This window comes from Sylvia atricapilla, chromosome 3 (genome assembly GCF_009819655.1).
Source record: "Sylvia atricapilla isolate bSylAtr1 chromosome 3, bSylAtr1.pri, whole genome shotgun sequence".
Taxonomy (NCBI): domain Eukaryota; kingdom Metazoa; phylum Chordata; class Aves; order Passeriformes; family Sylviidae; genus Sylvia; species Sylvia atricapilla.
Genome location: NC_089142.1, coordinates 86,450,448 through 86,465,122, shown reverse-complemented (window position 1 = coordinate 86,465,122; position 14,675 = coordinate 86,450,448). Strand labels below are relative to the sequence as shown.

The 14,675-nt window shown below is 41.4% G+C and overlaps 1 protein-coding gene across 3 annotated transcripts in view; it reads left to right on the top strand.

Moving 5' to 3' along the window:
- Nucleotides 1–14,675, top strand: part of TTC7A (tetratricopeptide repeat domain 7A) — a 168,136-nt gene that overhangs the window by 40,284 nt on the left and 113,177 nt on the right. For all 3 annotated transcript variants that reach the window (XM_066316054.1, XM_066316055.1, XM_066316053.1), the window contains 3 exons: nucleotides 3,161–3,298; nucleotides 3,697–3,780; nucleotides 14,543–14,647. In XM_066316054.1, the coding sequence (XP_066172151.1) occupies nucleotides 3,161–3,298; nucleotides 3,697–3,780; nucleotides 14,543–14,647 (327 nt within the window). The remainder of the gene's footprint in view (nucleotides 1–3,160; nucleotides 3,299–3,696; nucleotides 3,781–14,542; nucleotides 14,648–14,675) is intronic.

Here is a 14,675-nt window from a genome sequence, read left to right as displayed (position 1 = left end):
TCTCTGGATGTGACTTACCATCTCTCTTCATCCTGCTTGTGTGTTGTGAGGTATGTCTGTGTGACAATGGGAAGAGCTTAAAGGGAATAGTCATGGTGGGGGTGTTGAAAATGTGTTTGTAGCTGTTTTACTGCTGTAATAGTGGAGGGGGATGAAATAATGCAGTAGGACAAATTGAAATTGCTGCTTATGTTATGGATACACTGCTTGAGACCAGGTTTGTACAAATAACCCTTTTTCCAGTTGTGTTCAGGAAAATTTGTGGTCTGAAACAACAGAAACACAGGTATTGAAAAAAATGTTGGTGTTACTAGCTTAGAATTTTTACATTCTCAAATGCTGTGTCGTGTCTCTGTGTACATTTAACAAGGTAAAATTCTCTATCTCACAGAATGGGTGTATTCTCTATAGCAGTAACTCTGCAACTGTTTTGCACTTGTACTTGCCAATGGCTGTAAGGATTTCTCACTGACAAATGAATATTTACAAAAACATAAACAAAGGTAAAGGAAAAAAAAAAAAAAGGTTGATGATCTGAGGGACAGCAGCCTGTCTTTTGTGAGAGGCAGGCCACAGAGACATGCCAGTTTACTGAGTGGGTTTCAGGAAACAGTGATTCACATTCCTTTCTCTGACCTCTGTTTGTACACTGCAGTAGTACCTTGAGCCTTATTTAGGTAATTTTAGACACAATCCATATTCTTGCTACTGTTCAGTCAATTTTTTATGAGGTTTGTGCCTTTTGGTTTTGGGGTTCATGGGATTTTTGTGTCTCTACTATAATGTGGGCTCTTGATTTATTTTTTTAGAGCATCTGTAATTAGCAATTGGGAATAGGTTCAGTATTGAAGAAATTGTTGAGATAGAAGTAACAATGAATTTGCTAGTGGCAACTTTTATGCATGGAAGTATAGAGAGTGATAGATTGCAAAGACCTTCTATGGCTTAGAGATTTGAAAGCTTGAAAAGAATCAGCAGGTTTATGACCTTCTTGGAAAGAATATTCATCATGCCTATGCATATATTGCATTTAACTGCAATTAAATGTCTGCTTGGGTAAAGTATGGAATATACAATATGTTCAGTATGACTGCAATTTTAGCATGTTGCATCCTTGTAAAATGCCCTATATTCCTGCTTGTGCAGGAGAGGGATGTGTTCTTGGTTCTAGCAAAACGTGATGGACAGTCATGAGTTTTGATTAATTTTCTATCTGTGCTAATGCATACACTTAAAAGTCATAGCTTGATACTTGATGGATACCCAAAAAAAGCATCAAGCTATTGCTGACCGTAATGGGAGATTGTTGATGAGATTACAGAGCATGGGGGTGCTATCTCAGTAGCTGTTTGCTACAAACAATTGTCATAACAATGTAACCGGTGCAGAAAAAACTGTTAATCCTATTGTATATAGGTGGGAGGATTCACTTCGCAATAAGAATCATACAGTATATGGCTTTACTTAACTCCTTTTTTCCTTTTAAAATAACAGTCTTATGTTAAATCCAAACAGAGCTTAAATATGTATTTTTTTTTATTCTTTTTTATTTCTGCTAATAAAGGTAGATAGGCTATGCCTGTGTAGTCTGGTTGCAGGATTTCAAATGTTGGTTTCATTCTGTTGTGTATTCTGTTGTTCTGAGCCATTTTTAAAATCATGATTTGCATCTTTTGGAGTAGCATGAAGAAGAAAAATGCCTTTGTGGCTGCAGGAGTTGGTATAAGTTTATTTGTGCCAACACTGGACTGGGTCTGATCTGTCAGCTTGCCTTTAACTGCAGTTACCATTTAGCTCTTGGTTGAGATTGTGTTAGTTGTCAGTAATTGTGTTTGCAGTCTCGGCTGGAGGCTGTGATGAAGAGTGCTTGGAACTGGGACATTACACAGATAAAATCATGATGAAACAGCTGCAGCTTAATCACAATGAAATACGCGTGGGCTTTAAGGGCTGCATATTCTGGAAATTTTTATTACACTTAATTCCCATGTTTAACCTTTTTACGGAAAAAAAAAATCTCCCCACAATTAGAAAGAAATAGATGTAAGATTATAGTTGTACTGTAAAATAAATCTCATAACATTCCTGTTTCAAAGAGGGAACATTTTGTTTGCCTTTGCTCAAGGTGAAATTGCTGGCAATTTTCTTAATTTTTCTGATCTTTTAGATGTCTAGACCTGAGTGTCTGATGTTGCACCCCTTAAAGCTGAGGAGCAGAGGGCAGTGTGTCTGTGCTATCAGATGGTGCTCAGGCTCAGTGGCATCCAGCACTGCTTGCCCTACAGGGTGGGCGGTCTGGATGAGGCCCTCTGTGTTTGGAAATCAGAGGAACTTTTCCATTTACTCTGGAATTGTAATCTCCCTCTTCATGCTCAGAAAAGCGCAGAGGGCTGGGATTTTGAGGTAAATCTGACTCCGTGGCATGTAGTATTTTGTGACATCCTTGGAAATTGCTGTACTATCGTTTTCTGTCAAAAATCATGTTTCCTTGTGATCTAGACTCAGCAATGTACTGATAGATTAGCAAAATTAAAACATATTTTTATATATTTTTTAAAAAAACGGTATTGCATTGCCTATACCTTTAATTACTTTAAATTGATGACAGGCAAATCTGATTACTTAGGCAACCTGCTCAAAAAGTAAAAAGTGAGTAGCAAAAAAGGCCAACAGAAATGGATATTATTGTGAAGAAATCTGGCATAGACACAGACGATAAATTGTCAACCTTGCAAGCAGTTATCACAGTTGCAAGTAATTGAAGTAATAAGGGGGATGGTTTAAGGATGGCCTTGAATTTCTAATTATCGAGAAAATAAGGAAGATGGTTTATGGATGGCCTTGAATTTCTCATTATTGAGGAAATGGGATCTGGTAGTTCTGTTTCATAATGTTCTAATTCTGTGACACAAATCCAGATGAGATATGTGTAGCAGTGCCTTCCTGTAGATACAGCTATCTTCTTGAGTTTGCTTCATGTGGGTAGAAAGCACCTCTCTGGAAACACCTTCTTTATGCTGGGATAAACTTTTGAAAGAAAAAAACCTTGAGATGATTTTAAACAAAATGCTATGAGTGATGATGGGTGTAGCTTCTTATGGAGGAGTGAGCTCTGTTTTGCTCTCTTGGTTTCTGATGCCTCACTCGTGTGTGTGCCCAGGCGAACCGTGACGCAGTGATCAGCCGAGCCCCCGAGCAGCAGGATGACCGAGCCGTCAGCCTCCGGGATGCTTCTGCAGTCTACGACCTCCTCAGCATCACACTGGGCAGAAGAGGGCAGTATGTGATGCTGTCTGAGGTACCTCCCTCGGCCTCTACCCCTGCAAACACGCTAGCAAAGCCCCTCTTCGGGGTGGCTTGTTGGGGAAGGTGAAAATGGAGTGTGCTAGTTAGCAATCAGCAGAAACAGCTACAGAGGCATGGCTGCACAGGCCAGAAGTGCACACAAAACCATTTGAGATGTTAACGTAATTTATACATAGGCACTTGAACAAAGTGGCTGCTTTTTGAATTGATTATGTACTCTAGCAAGTCCATTATCTGAGAAGTGTAAATGGTGTCGTTAAAAAAAACCAAATCACCTTGGTCTCCAGGGCCACAACAGATTGTTTCCTGACCCAGGCAGCAGTCTTGACAAAATGTGAAAGGAGGAAAAATAAATAAAGTCTGATATTCCTTTCATCATTTCTTTCTCAGTGCTTGGAGAGAGCCATGAAGTTTGCATTTGATGAGTTTCACCTCTGGTACCAGCTTGCCCTGTCCATGGTAGCTTGTGGAAAGGTAAGGTTCAAACCAAAGGCCTCAGAAAGGACACATTTTCCTCTGGAAGAGTGGATCTGGAAGAGTGGATCTGGATAACTTGTTTGAATGTGTAGAGTCGTGTGTTGTGGGAGTAGGTTCCATCAGGCAGCTCTGTAAAAGGACAGTGCTCTCCTTTTGGTCTCTGATTGCACTTTGTGATGAGGGGTGTGCATTTGGTATTGAGTACTGTTCTTTCCGTGTAGTGTTTTTTTTCTCGTTGCCAAGGAGAAAAATGGATTTTGTGCATAGCTCTGGGTTGAAAAGCATTATACAGCTGTCCATTGTCTGCAAGTTCAACATAAATGGGCTTAGTATAAGAAAGAACTGATATGTAAAACTGCTATCAGTTCATTCTGTGTCTCTGGGCAGTTGACTTAAGCTGTGGTTTCTCCATCCATTGAAGGAAATGTAAATTTTTTTTCATAGACAACTTGTAGGTTTTAATATTTTTAAACTGCTTGGTGCAAAATATGCTCTAGAAAAAGAAACAATGTGAATGTTGGCATATGTTTCAGCATAAGTGTTTTTTTTTTAAATTACTGTGGTATTTGTGGTGAAAGTCATCAGTAAACCAGTGAGATGGCGGAAATGTGGTGGTTAAACGTAGGCAAAGGTAGCAGGAGCTTTTCTTTATTAGTATTAAAAGAGTGGACTTCCTTTGGGAAATGCAGATGGCACAAAATTTAGCCAGTTTATTCTGGAGTCCCCACCTACACGATTGGGAGGTTTGAGCAAATGGGTGCTATGCAGTAGTACACCACTTAATATGGTCCTATATTCTGTGTCCATGGAGTTTACAGGAATCCATGTGGACCTGAGTGGAGACCACCAACTCCACTCATTTGCCAAATTCCAGCTACTACTGCCCTTTAATTAGGTATAAGCTGAGCCAGAAACAGCGGCTTTGGCATGGAAATAAGAGATGAATCTATGCTTTTGCAAAGAAATTGTTTTGTGAGGTATAAGTGGCTGCAAAGCTTGGAAGATGTCTGAAGGAATTTCTTCACTTCTGTGAGCATAGGCAAAGCCTTATCTTGGAAGACTGTTGTTAAGCATTTTACTTCAAAAAATGATAGAACAATGAGAGAAAGTCTAATAAAGAGCATCAGTAGTGACTAGGGATATAGTAAGCAGTACTATGGAAAGACTGAAATGGTTTGTTTCGCCTTAAAGGGGAGGAAAAAGTCTGAGAGAAACAAGTCTTCAAGAGCCCTTAAAAGGAGGGGGTTAATCTTGTGGTTAGGACAAGACGTGACGGCATCTAATTGCAACAACACAAGTTCATGTTTCTTATTAAGAGACAAAAAAATAAGTATAGTGGAACACTGGAAAAAGTGCCCTGTGGAGATTGTGTAGAGCATAAATCACTGGGGATCTATGGAACACCCTAGGCAAATTTGTAGTGACCTCTCTGTGAGGCACCATGGGTGTCCTCTGTGGGACCTTGCGAACTATGACTGTGTTCTGGGACTCCATCATTGTCTTCCTTTAAATATAACATTTATGGCTGATTTATGAGGTACCAAAGCTTTGGCAATGCATATTAGATGAGCAGGGAGCTGAACAGAGATCTTTAGTCAGAAAGAGCCTCACAGATTCCTACAGAAGTTGAGTGCAAGCATTTCAAAATACAATTCTGAGCTTGAAAACAATGGCTAGACTCACTCGTGTATAAGGAAACCTGAAGCTACTGGTGGAATACTTAAACAATGAGCTTGGTGCCATGGTGCTAATACCTTGCACTGACCTATGACAAGTGGGGGCTTACATGTCATGTGCAGCTCACCTTGGAATTCAGCTGGAGTTAGCACAGTCCTGCCCTCTGTGTCTTTGCAAATCCTTGAGGTACCTGATCCCTTGATACTGAGGACAGCAATGGTACACAGGCCATGGTACAAAGGCACAGAATCTTACTGTGAACATGGGGTTTGTTTGAGAACGTCATTGGCTTTACAAGTTGTGTAACCTGGTTCTCAACAGCAGACAATGCTGTAGCTCTAGTAATCTGCTGGAGAGCAAACCAAGATTTTTAACTGCTGATGTTTAAGAGTGAGTGTTATACAGAGAATAATTGTGCTTCAGTCTTAGATTAGCATGGAGAAGTGGGGCTTGATGTTTAGCTTCTAACAACTTGCATGGCAATTCCATTCTTGTCCATGTTTGCATACCTATGTTTGCATATCTCTTCACTTTCCCCACATGTTATAGAATATTTGGCACTTAGATATTTGTGTTGCTCTTTTTTGTTTTTTTATCTCTGTAGCTGTCCTATCTTTTCAGATTTTCAAGTACATCATGTCTTTTTGCCTGTACTTTAAATATTTACAAGGTAAAATGTCCTGATCTTGCCTATTGATGTGAAAGTGCTAAATGTTCTGAACCCTATATGGGTCAGAGGGAATTCCCTTACAATCCCATCTGTGCAGTATTTCAGTTCTAATCCCAAAGTATTCCCTGAGGATTCCTGTCATATACTCTGCAATGCGTCATCTTGCTAATGGGAGATGTGGCATACATTTTTATATTGCTTTGCAGCTTGATAGCAGGACAGTTCATTTAAAAGCAAGTGCTCCAGTGTAGCAGAAAGAACTGATGAGAAAATACTGTGGTTAGTCCAGACTGCAGAATGCATAGTACACTTGAGCTTTTATAGGTGAAGATCTATTTTCACCTGTCTCAGTCACAGCCAATTCATGATCTCATTTCTTGGTAATGAAACCTCACATCCTGGAGCATTACTTGTTCTGCAGTACAGCAAATTGCACTCATAAGTCCTGGGCATGACAGGAACAGTTTTATCAACCTGCAAATGCTGGAAACTTTAGTTTCTCTTTTTTTAAACATGTTCTTAGGATTTTCAACTCTGACCTTCTAAAAAGTGCTGTAAAATCCTATCTTGCCCTCTATTCAACACTGAATTTGACTAGAGATATGTTTAATTAGTATATTCAGATTGAGTCAATCAAGCCGAATTTCAATGTAGTTTCTTCTTCTGCCAGCCAAAAAATTGCCAAATGGTGATTGTCATTTTTCACAAGTGATCAATCTGAATGTCAAGCCAGCCACCTTGGCTCATTACCACACGTAGGATTGAGTTTACACATTATTCTGAAAAGCATGTGCCTTAACAGAAATAGGTACATCATTTCAGTGAGTTCCTACAGGCCTTGGGGCTTCCTGAAACAGTGAATGAAAAAACTCAGGGAAGCATAACCTTCCTGTCTTTTATCCACTTAAGTGGTGGAAATAATGGAGTGACAGCAATCTCACTTTCCTGTGTTTCTCAGCAACTTGCATAATGAGAAAGATGGTGTGGTCTGGTTGTTTTTTAACCCATTTTTAGGAATGCCTTTTATATTGAGCTGTATATTCACTGAACAAGAGAGGCATGTATATCTACATAACAAAAACCCACCATTACATTTGAAATACTTTTGTAGGCAAATTTAGATGAGAAGGGAAAGGAAATGCTGGGAAAACTTAGACAATGGTAAAGACGTGATGGGAGATGTCCCACTGCACCAAGCACAGTTCTGAATAGGCCAAAGAGGTTTAAATCATTCTAATGCAGCAGCCCTGTTCCTGTGGTGCGGAATGCTGGATTCTTCACAGATGCTTTAAGTTGCTTCTGTTGGTAATAACCTTGGCTATGTGGTAATATCAGCTGGAGGCTGAGTGGGCACTGCAGCTCCCTGGCTCTGCTGCCGTGTGTGGACAGGCTGGAGTCTGAGTGGCGAGTGGTGTGATAGCCGGATGCCATCTGGCAGAGTCCTCAGGCAATGAGATGAGCCACTGTCTGCTGCCAGAGTAAAACCAGTGCAGACAGTTGCGTCTGCTCGTCTCAAGACTTTGAAAAAGTGACCAGTATTGCACAACATGGGGAAAGGAAGGACCAAACTCTCTTTTACAGAGTGGAAAAGACTTGGTAGTCTTGGCAGCAGTGAAAAGAGAGAGAGTTGCTTAGGGTAGATTTGTTCTCTGTTGCTGCTTTCTGGCTAAACCGTTTCCCCTGGAGGTCATGGAGGTTACCAGCACGCAGCTCTCCTGCAGAGTAGGGTAGCTCTCCCGACATTTCTGAAGTTGGAGGCAAAATTATCCTAGTGTCTAGATGATGTATTACAAGCGCAAGGGATGTGTAATAGGGTCCTTGTGCACTCGCAAGCATTTTCTTGGCCTTGGACCAGTTGGATCAGTTACATGTTCCTTTTTCAGATTTCTGTCCCCTTCCACACCTACTATCCTCACACAGGACATAGCCTGCATGTCCTAAAGTGTTGCTGGAGCTCCCTGGGAGTAGAGACTCAGAAGTGCACCATGAGTAGGCTCTAGCTTAAATTTATGGTACTTAAGAAAGTCTTCTAGATCTGCGTTGTGAGTGTTAAAATACATGCTTGGACAACATGAAGCTTGTCTTCTGCCTACCACACAAGGAGACAAGATTTGTGTTTAGTGACACTGATTTGCCATTTTCCTAAGGGTAATGAGGGAGGGATTCTTCAAGAATAGGTGTGAAATTATTCTGTGAACACAGTCTGTGTAGTCTAAAAGTTCTGGGTGTCCTAATTGAACCATTTCACTCTCATGAATCTTGATTTTTAAAGTACAGTGGATTTTTATTATTGTTAGTGTGTGCAATGCATGGAAACATTTTCACACTCATGTTCAACGTCTCTGCTTGAAAAAAAACTCACAATACAACTTGGTTAGTAAGTGAAGAGCTTTAGGATGTGTGTTTCTTGAGAGGAATGAATAGTAATAAAGCCTTAGGCCAGCTGAAGGGAGGCTGGAGTGTCTACTAGGAGAGGATTATCTGCTTTCAACCGTCAGCTGTGTACTCACTGGGAGGCTGAAGCACCTCAAGAGTGACTAAAAGAAGAGCTTTGGAGCAGCTACAGGGTCTGTGGGGAAAAGCCTCTGTGAGAGCTCAGTGGAGCTGGGAGTAGGTACCTGGAGGCAAGGACTATGCTCAGCAGGCCTTGTACTGAGATTGCTGATGGTAGTTACGTGTTCCTGTGGTGCCTGCCACAAAGCTCTCCAGCCCTGCAAAACATGGCCAGCTCAGTGCTTGCCTTGAAGACAGCAATTGTATGATTTCAGAAACAGCTGCATTGTTGCTGACCCTTTCCAGCCCCCTCTAAGGCCGTACTGAGGGCACCACAGGAAAAATGGTCAGCACTGCCATATAGATGGACAGGCTTGGCAGTAGGGGATGTAAGCTCCAAGCATGATACCTTGCAAAATGAAGCAGATAAAGCTGCTTTCAACTACACAAAATGCTCCTTTCTGCTTTTACCCACTACATTTGTTCCTCTTTAACACAATGGGGAAGAAAAAATCATGCATGTCTACCTGAATGGTTTTCTTAATCACGTAATCCTTCAGAAGGTGTCTGGTGTTATACAAAGAGAAGTAATCGGATCCTTCTTGGCATCTGTCATTCAGCTCTGTTTCTGAGGGATTAAGCTCCAGCTCTTCCCAGAGCTAGTCTTGCAGTGTCACTGTGCTCCCTTTGGCTGCTCAGCAGTTGGACATTCTGCAGTCTTCCCCAAAGCTTGTGCTGGCAGCATTTTTAAGGTTTTGAAACCAGTCTTAGACAGACATGAACTCTGATTTTGGAGCCCTTAGCAAGTTGCTGATACACACTGGTCATAGCCAAATAATGACAAGCTAATGTCTGAGCTGCTCCTATCTGTGCTCTACTCAAAAAAAAGGAATCCTTCCCCTTATTTAAACAGTGCAGCAAAAGCAGATGTCTCTAAGTGCTTCAAGGAGCTTCAAGTTTGACTCAGCCATGCCTGTATTGCCAACATACAGCTTTCCAGAAGGTTAGAAGGAAAGTTAAAAATATATTTAATACATAATTCTGCAGCAACAGCAGACAAATTTTATGATTTAGGCTGTTCCGTCTGTTGGTATCCTTGCAAAAGCTTAGGCTGGTTGCTAGGCAACTGGCATAAAAAAAAAAAAGTACATTTCTCTTTGTATTGCAGGCAGGAACCTTGGGAGCAGCAGAGGCCTCAGATGGCTCCTTAAATAGCATTGCTGGGGAATGAAAGTTAAAATATTGAACATTCATTGGTTAAAGATCTTGTTACAAAGGTCAGCTATCTGGGGGATATTCAATAGTTTGGTTTCCTTTGGTGCAAAGGAAAGATTAGAAGGGAGTTTGCCTGTGTGCTGTAGATAGTACAAAAAATGGAAATTTCCTAAGATGCCTGACTGTTGAGCAGAATACCTAGGTGGGCTATATAATTGCCTTCAGGCTTAACTCTCTTTTCTTGACAGAAAGTGTGAAGTGAGGTGTTTGTCACATTAGCAAGTACAAATGTGTGCTTATAGATCTTAGAATGTAAGAGGTGCTTTTAAGAGGGAGTATCTGAAGCTGCTTAACTCCAGTGCTCTAATTTGATAAACATGAGGTGAAAGAAAATGGAGAGAATCAGTTCCTGTATTAAGAGAAGTAAATGTCTTAGGGGAATAATATTCATGCTGAGATTCACAGAAATCTCTAAATTCAGTGGAAAGCTAACAGCAAAACTACTGATTCCAGAGTTGTCAATTGCTTGCTCCTCCTGTCATCTTTCTATGTCAGTTCAAGGTCATTTATATCTAAATGCCTGTGAATCCCAGGACACAGGGAATAATAATTCTTGCATTGGGATAAAAGATTTCCACCTCCCACAATCCCTTTGAAACAGTACAGGTTTTAGACAGGATGATGAAAGAAATGTAGCAGCACTAGTTGTGGAAATCTATTTGTGTACTAAACTACCAGGTAAATTGGGAATTAGGCTGTCTGTCAACCCACCATCTTGAGGAACAGTCTTCCTTCTGGCTGAAAAGCAGCAAAGAAGCAAAAAACTAGGGAGACTTTTGGAACCTGTGCAAGAGAAGCGCAACTGTTCATGGCATGTGAAAGTCTATCAGGCACAATTTACTGTCTGGAAATTATTCTTCCTTTTACTTATATCTGTGGAGTTTTTATCTTCTAAATATGTAATGGCTCTGTATCTTCCTTCTTTGGTTGCTTTGGTATGGTGAGAGAGCAAAGGAGGGGAAAGAATGGAAACTGTGTTAGAGTAACCTAGGAAAACTGGCATTTGGGCAGCATCTATATGTTTTCCATAACTGATGGCAGATCCTCTCGAGCCCTATAGAAAAGGAAGAAGAAAATTAACTGTAGGGTGTTCTTGGTTCTCTTCTGCTCATATGCAGGCATCTTTGAGAGGATTATGCTTCCATGCTTCATTATTGAATCAGTAAATGGGGGGTGGGAGTTGTGAGCAGTGTTTGGATAGTTGTTTTTCTTTACTTTTAACTCCTTTATAGGATTCAAAACCATGGCTGCCATAATTACATAGGAGAAAGTTCTTCTCCATCCTTCTTCCCCAATGGCTTCCTTGTGATTCCTTGCTCTAGATGAGAGGCCAAGTGAGACTTAGTTTTCTGAAGTCCTTGGGAGCTGGTTCTAGTGCAGTCATTATAGTCCAGCAATTAGCAAGTTAAATAGAAACAGCATAAATCCTGGCTTGAATTATTATGTGAGCCCCTCTGAGGCTCAGAATCATGTACTCACTTGGAATTCAATTTCTGCCCTTCTCAAAACATGCCTCACCAATAAATCAAATTATTATTGCCTTGCAGTGAATCTAACAAACAATGCACTTGGCTGCCTGGTCCACCCACACTAAGTGAGAGAGTATTTACATTTTTAATTACCATATTATTTAAATGTTGCACAAACACTGTTTCATATTAAATATTTTTACAAACCAATGATATCTGTATTCAATAATGAGTGCTTGGTATTTTTTCCTTGGCTGTTAATGTCTGTAATTAGTATCTTTAAGAAACCTTGATATTACATGTCATGCCAGTCTCCCCTAAGTAAGGTCACTGTGGGAGTGGGATATTATTTCTTCTGACATTCTTTCACTAATGTTTTCATCATCTGTATAAAATATCTGCTGAGTAAATTTTTCAAGGTGAAATTATATAATATCTCTTGAATTTTTAAAATGCAGCTTGGGAGAGAAAGGCTTCATATCACCCTGTTTCTAAAACCACTTCTGCTCCATATGTTTAGTTGCAAATTTTATAAACTTCTTTAAAATGACATAACTTTGTAAATGTTTTAGGAGCAGTGTGGAAACTGTGCCTCTTTCTCTGTAAATCCATGTTCGGAATCTCTCGAGTGCATATATAATAAAGTGATTCAACACCTGAAGTGTTTGGGTGTAGGCACAAGATGGGACCTTCTGTGCAGCATTCAGTACTCACTGCTTTGCAGTGGCCTTCTGAACAGGCTTGGGAAAGGACAGACATGGGAAGGGCTCTGTGGTTTGAGGGTATTGGAGGCTGCAGCATTGGCTTGTCCTGCAGACAGGGAGGGAGCAGAATGCAAGAGGAACTGGCAAGGGATGGGTTGTGTCATTTCTCTTTTGGTGTAGGTCCTACAGCTGTGGCCCAAATTAGGACAGGCCTGTCACTGCTTTGATTTGTGCTGACCCACAGCAGAGCTGCCACCAGCTCCCAGGTGCCTCCTGCTTTCCCTGTAGTTGCAGTGCTGGTGGGGAGCTGAGAAATGACCACTGGGTTGAGCTGTGTCTGTTTTTGCAAGCACTGGCTCTGGACAGCCTTTTACATGTGTTTGCAGTTCACTTTTGCCTGGTTAAGGTGACAAGGGTTGGTGGGGTTCAGCTACAGATATACTGGCTGTCACGGTGCACATTGTCCTGCTGTCCATTGTCACATTTATTTATTTTCTGGAAACACCTGTGGGGCTGGAATATTGACAGGAGGGCAAGAAGATGATATCCTAGGTCTTTTATGTCCAACACATCCATCATGCTGCTGGGAATACCAGCTGCTTTCTGTGCATTTTGCAAAAGAGAGGAATAAGATGCCACTAAAACCTGAGACAGCACTTGTTCTGAACAACTAGGTTTCAGGAGGTTCATTCTGAGGGATGCTAGTTATCTTGTGGCAGCAGAGCACAGCAGCATGTTTCTTCCTGTACCTCAGGGCTGAATTTCTTGTCTTTATTCTGAGAGGGATGAAGTAATGGTTCAAGCTCTAGGACAAATTTTATTGATTTTCATCCTTGGTCTGAGACAAGCTTCCTTCTGGCTTTAGGAAAATTGTGCCTTTTGAATTTTAAATTAGCAATGTTTCCTCACTTTTACTGATCATGTCTGGTGCTCTACATAAGTGGGAGAAACCTGAAGAATATAGGGCATGCTGCTGCTCTTGTTCAGACCACAAGGCGGGTACCCAAGCTTTTCAAGCTGCAGGATTTGCTCCCTGTTGCATTTGTTATGAAACCTCTCTTTGCCTTAACGTAGGCATGGGTGGTGTACATTTGTTTTTCCATTTTTCCAGGTTCTCTTCCAAACAAATTCCTAATCAAGCTTTTGAATTCAGTAGCAAGAAGTGGACCTTCATTTCTGTGGAGAAAGGAGGTGGCCGGTGCAACCCACTATGATGTGGTGTGAGGGGGAAACTGCTGATGGACAGCGGGAATGTGAAGCTGTGGTGTTGCAGCAGGGGATTGCAGCAGTCACCAGACCCAGTGTGGGTCTGCCCTGTGTGGGTCAGACTTCTGGTAGGGACAACCCTGGGGGTGAGGAGGAGATGCCCAGAACCTGATGGGATTAGTCAAATAGGTCATTTGACTTCGCAAGCTTCTATTGCTGCTCTTCTGTAGTGTAGAAAGGCCATGACTATCTAACATGCTTTTAGGAAGGAACATTGTGTCTTCGGACTGTGTGGAAGACTTTGGAAAGAAACAGGTATGCAAGGAGAAATTCCAAGAGAATAAAACTTCCCCTTGAGCTTAAGCATGAGAAAATTTGAGTGGATCAGGGTCAGTAGTGAGGAAGGTATAAATGTAAGACAAAATGTGGTTCAGGTGGAATGGGCTGGGAGACTCTGGTAGGGCAACTCCTGCCACCTTCTTGCTGTCTGACATGGCCTTTCTCATCATGCCTCAGGCCAGAGCTTTCTTCATTCCCCTTTAAAGCGTCTGAAATGTGGCAGCCGTGAATGTGTGCTGTAAAACGCAATGTTTGCAGAGCACATCGGGATCAAAAGCGCTATTAGCAAGTGCTAATCTTAAAAAATATTCTCGTTAATGGTAACCTAACACCAGAAAGAGACAGCAAGAGTTTTATGGGTTTTCTAACACATGCTTGGACCACCCACTAAACAGTGTATTGATCTGCTTCCACCCTTAGTATGGTGGGGTCCCAGTTGCTTTTGTGTATGTTCTGGGACTGGAGAAGACACAAAACAACCTACTGAGCAGATTACTTCAGCTGAACATACCTCTCTGAGTGAAGTTGGCCTAAAATGTGAATCTGCTGGAGGATAAGCCCTTTATGATCTCTTCTGGCTTACTGGAAGATGATGATATGCAAGGGAAAACTACAGCAGAATTCTTTTGTATTGGGAGGGCAGAGTTAAAATAACCAGTGCACTGATAACTAAGAAAACTGTTTCGTGGTAAGTGCCCAGGCAGGGCTCCTCCTTGGTGTTTCCTCTGAGCATGGGAAGAATGTGTTTGTGTGTGTGTCTGCATATGGAGGTGGGAATAAAGTTGCTGACTTGTTGCTGATATGGGATTCTTTTCTCCACAGCACTCCTTTGTACATGTCACTGCAATATTTTGCATGGACTCTCAACAACATTGTCTAATCAGCCTTTTTTATTTCCTCCTCCTCTCTCCCACTCCTCCCTCCAGTCGGCATATGCTGTGTCAGTGCTCAAAGAGTGTGCTAAACTGAGACCTACAGATCCCACCGTTCCTCTCCTGGCTGCCAAGGTCTGCATTGGGTCACTGCACTGGGTAAGCAAGCTGATGCAATTCTTATTAT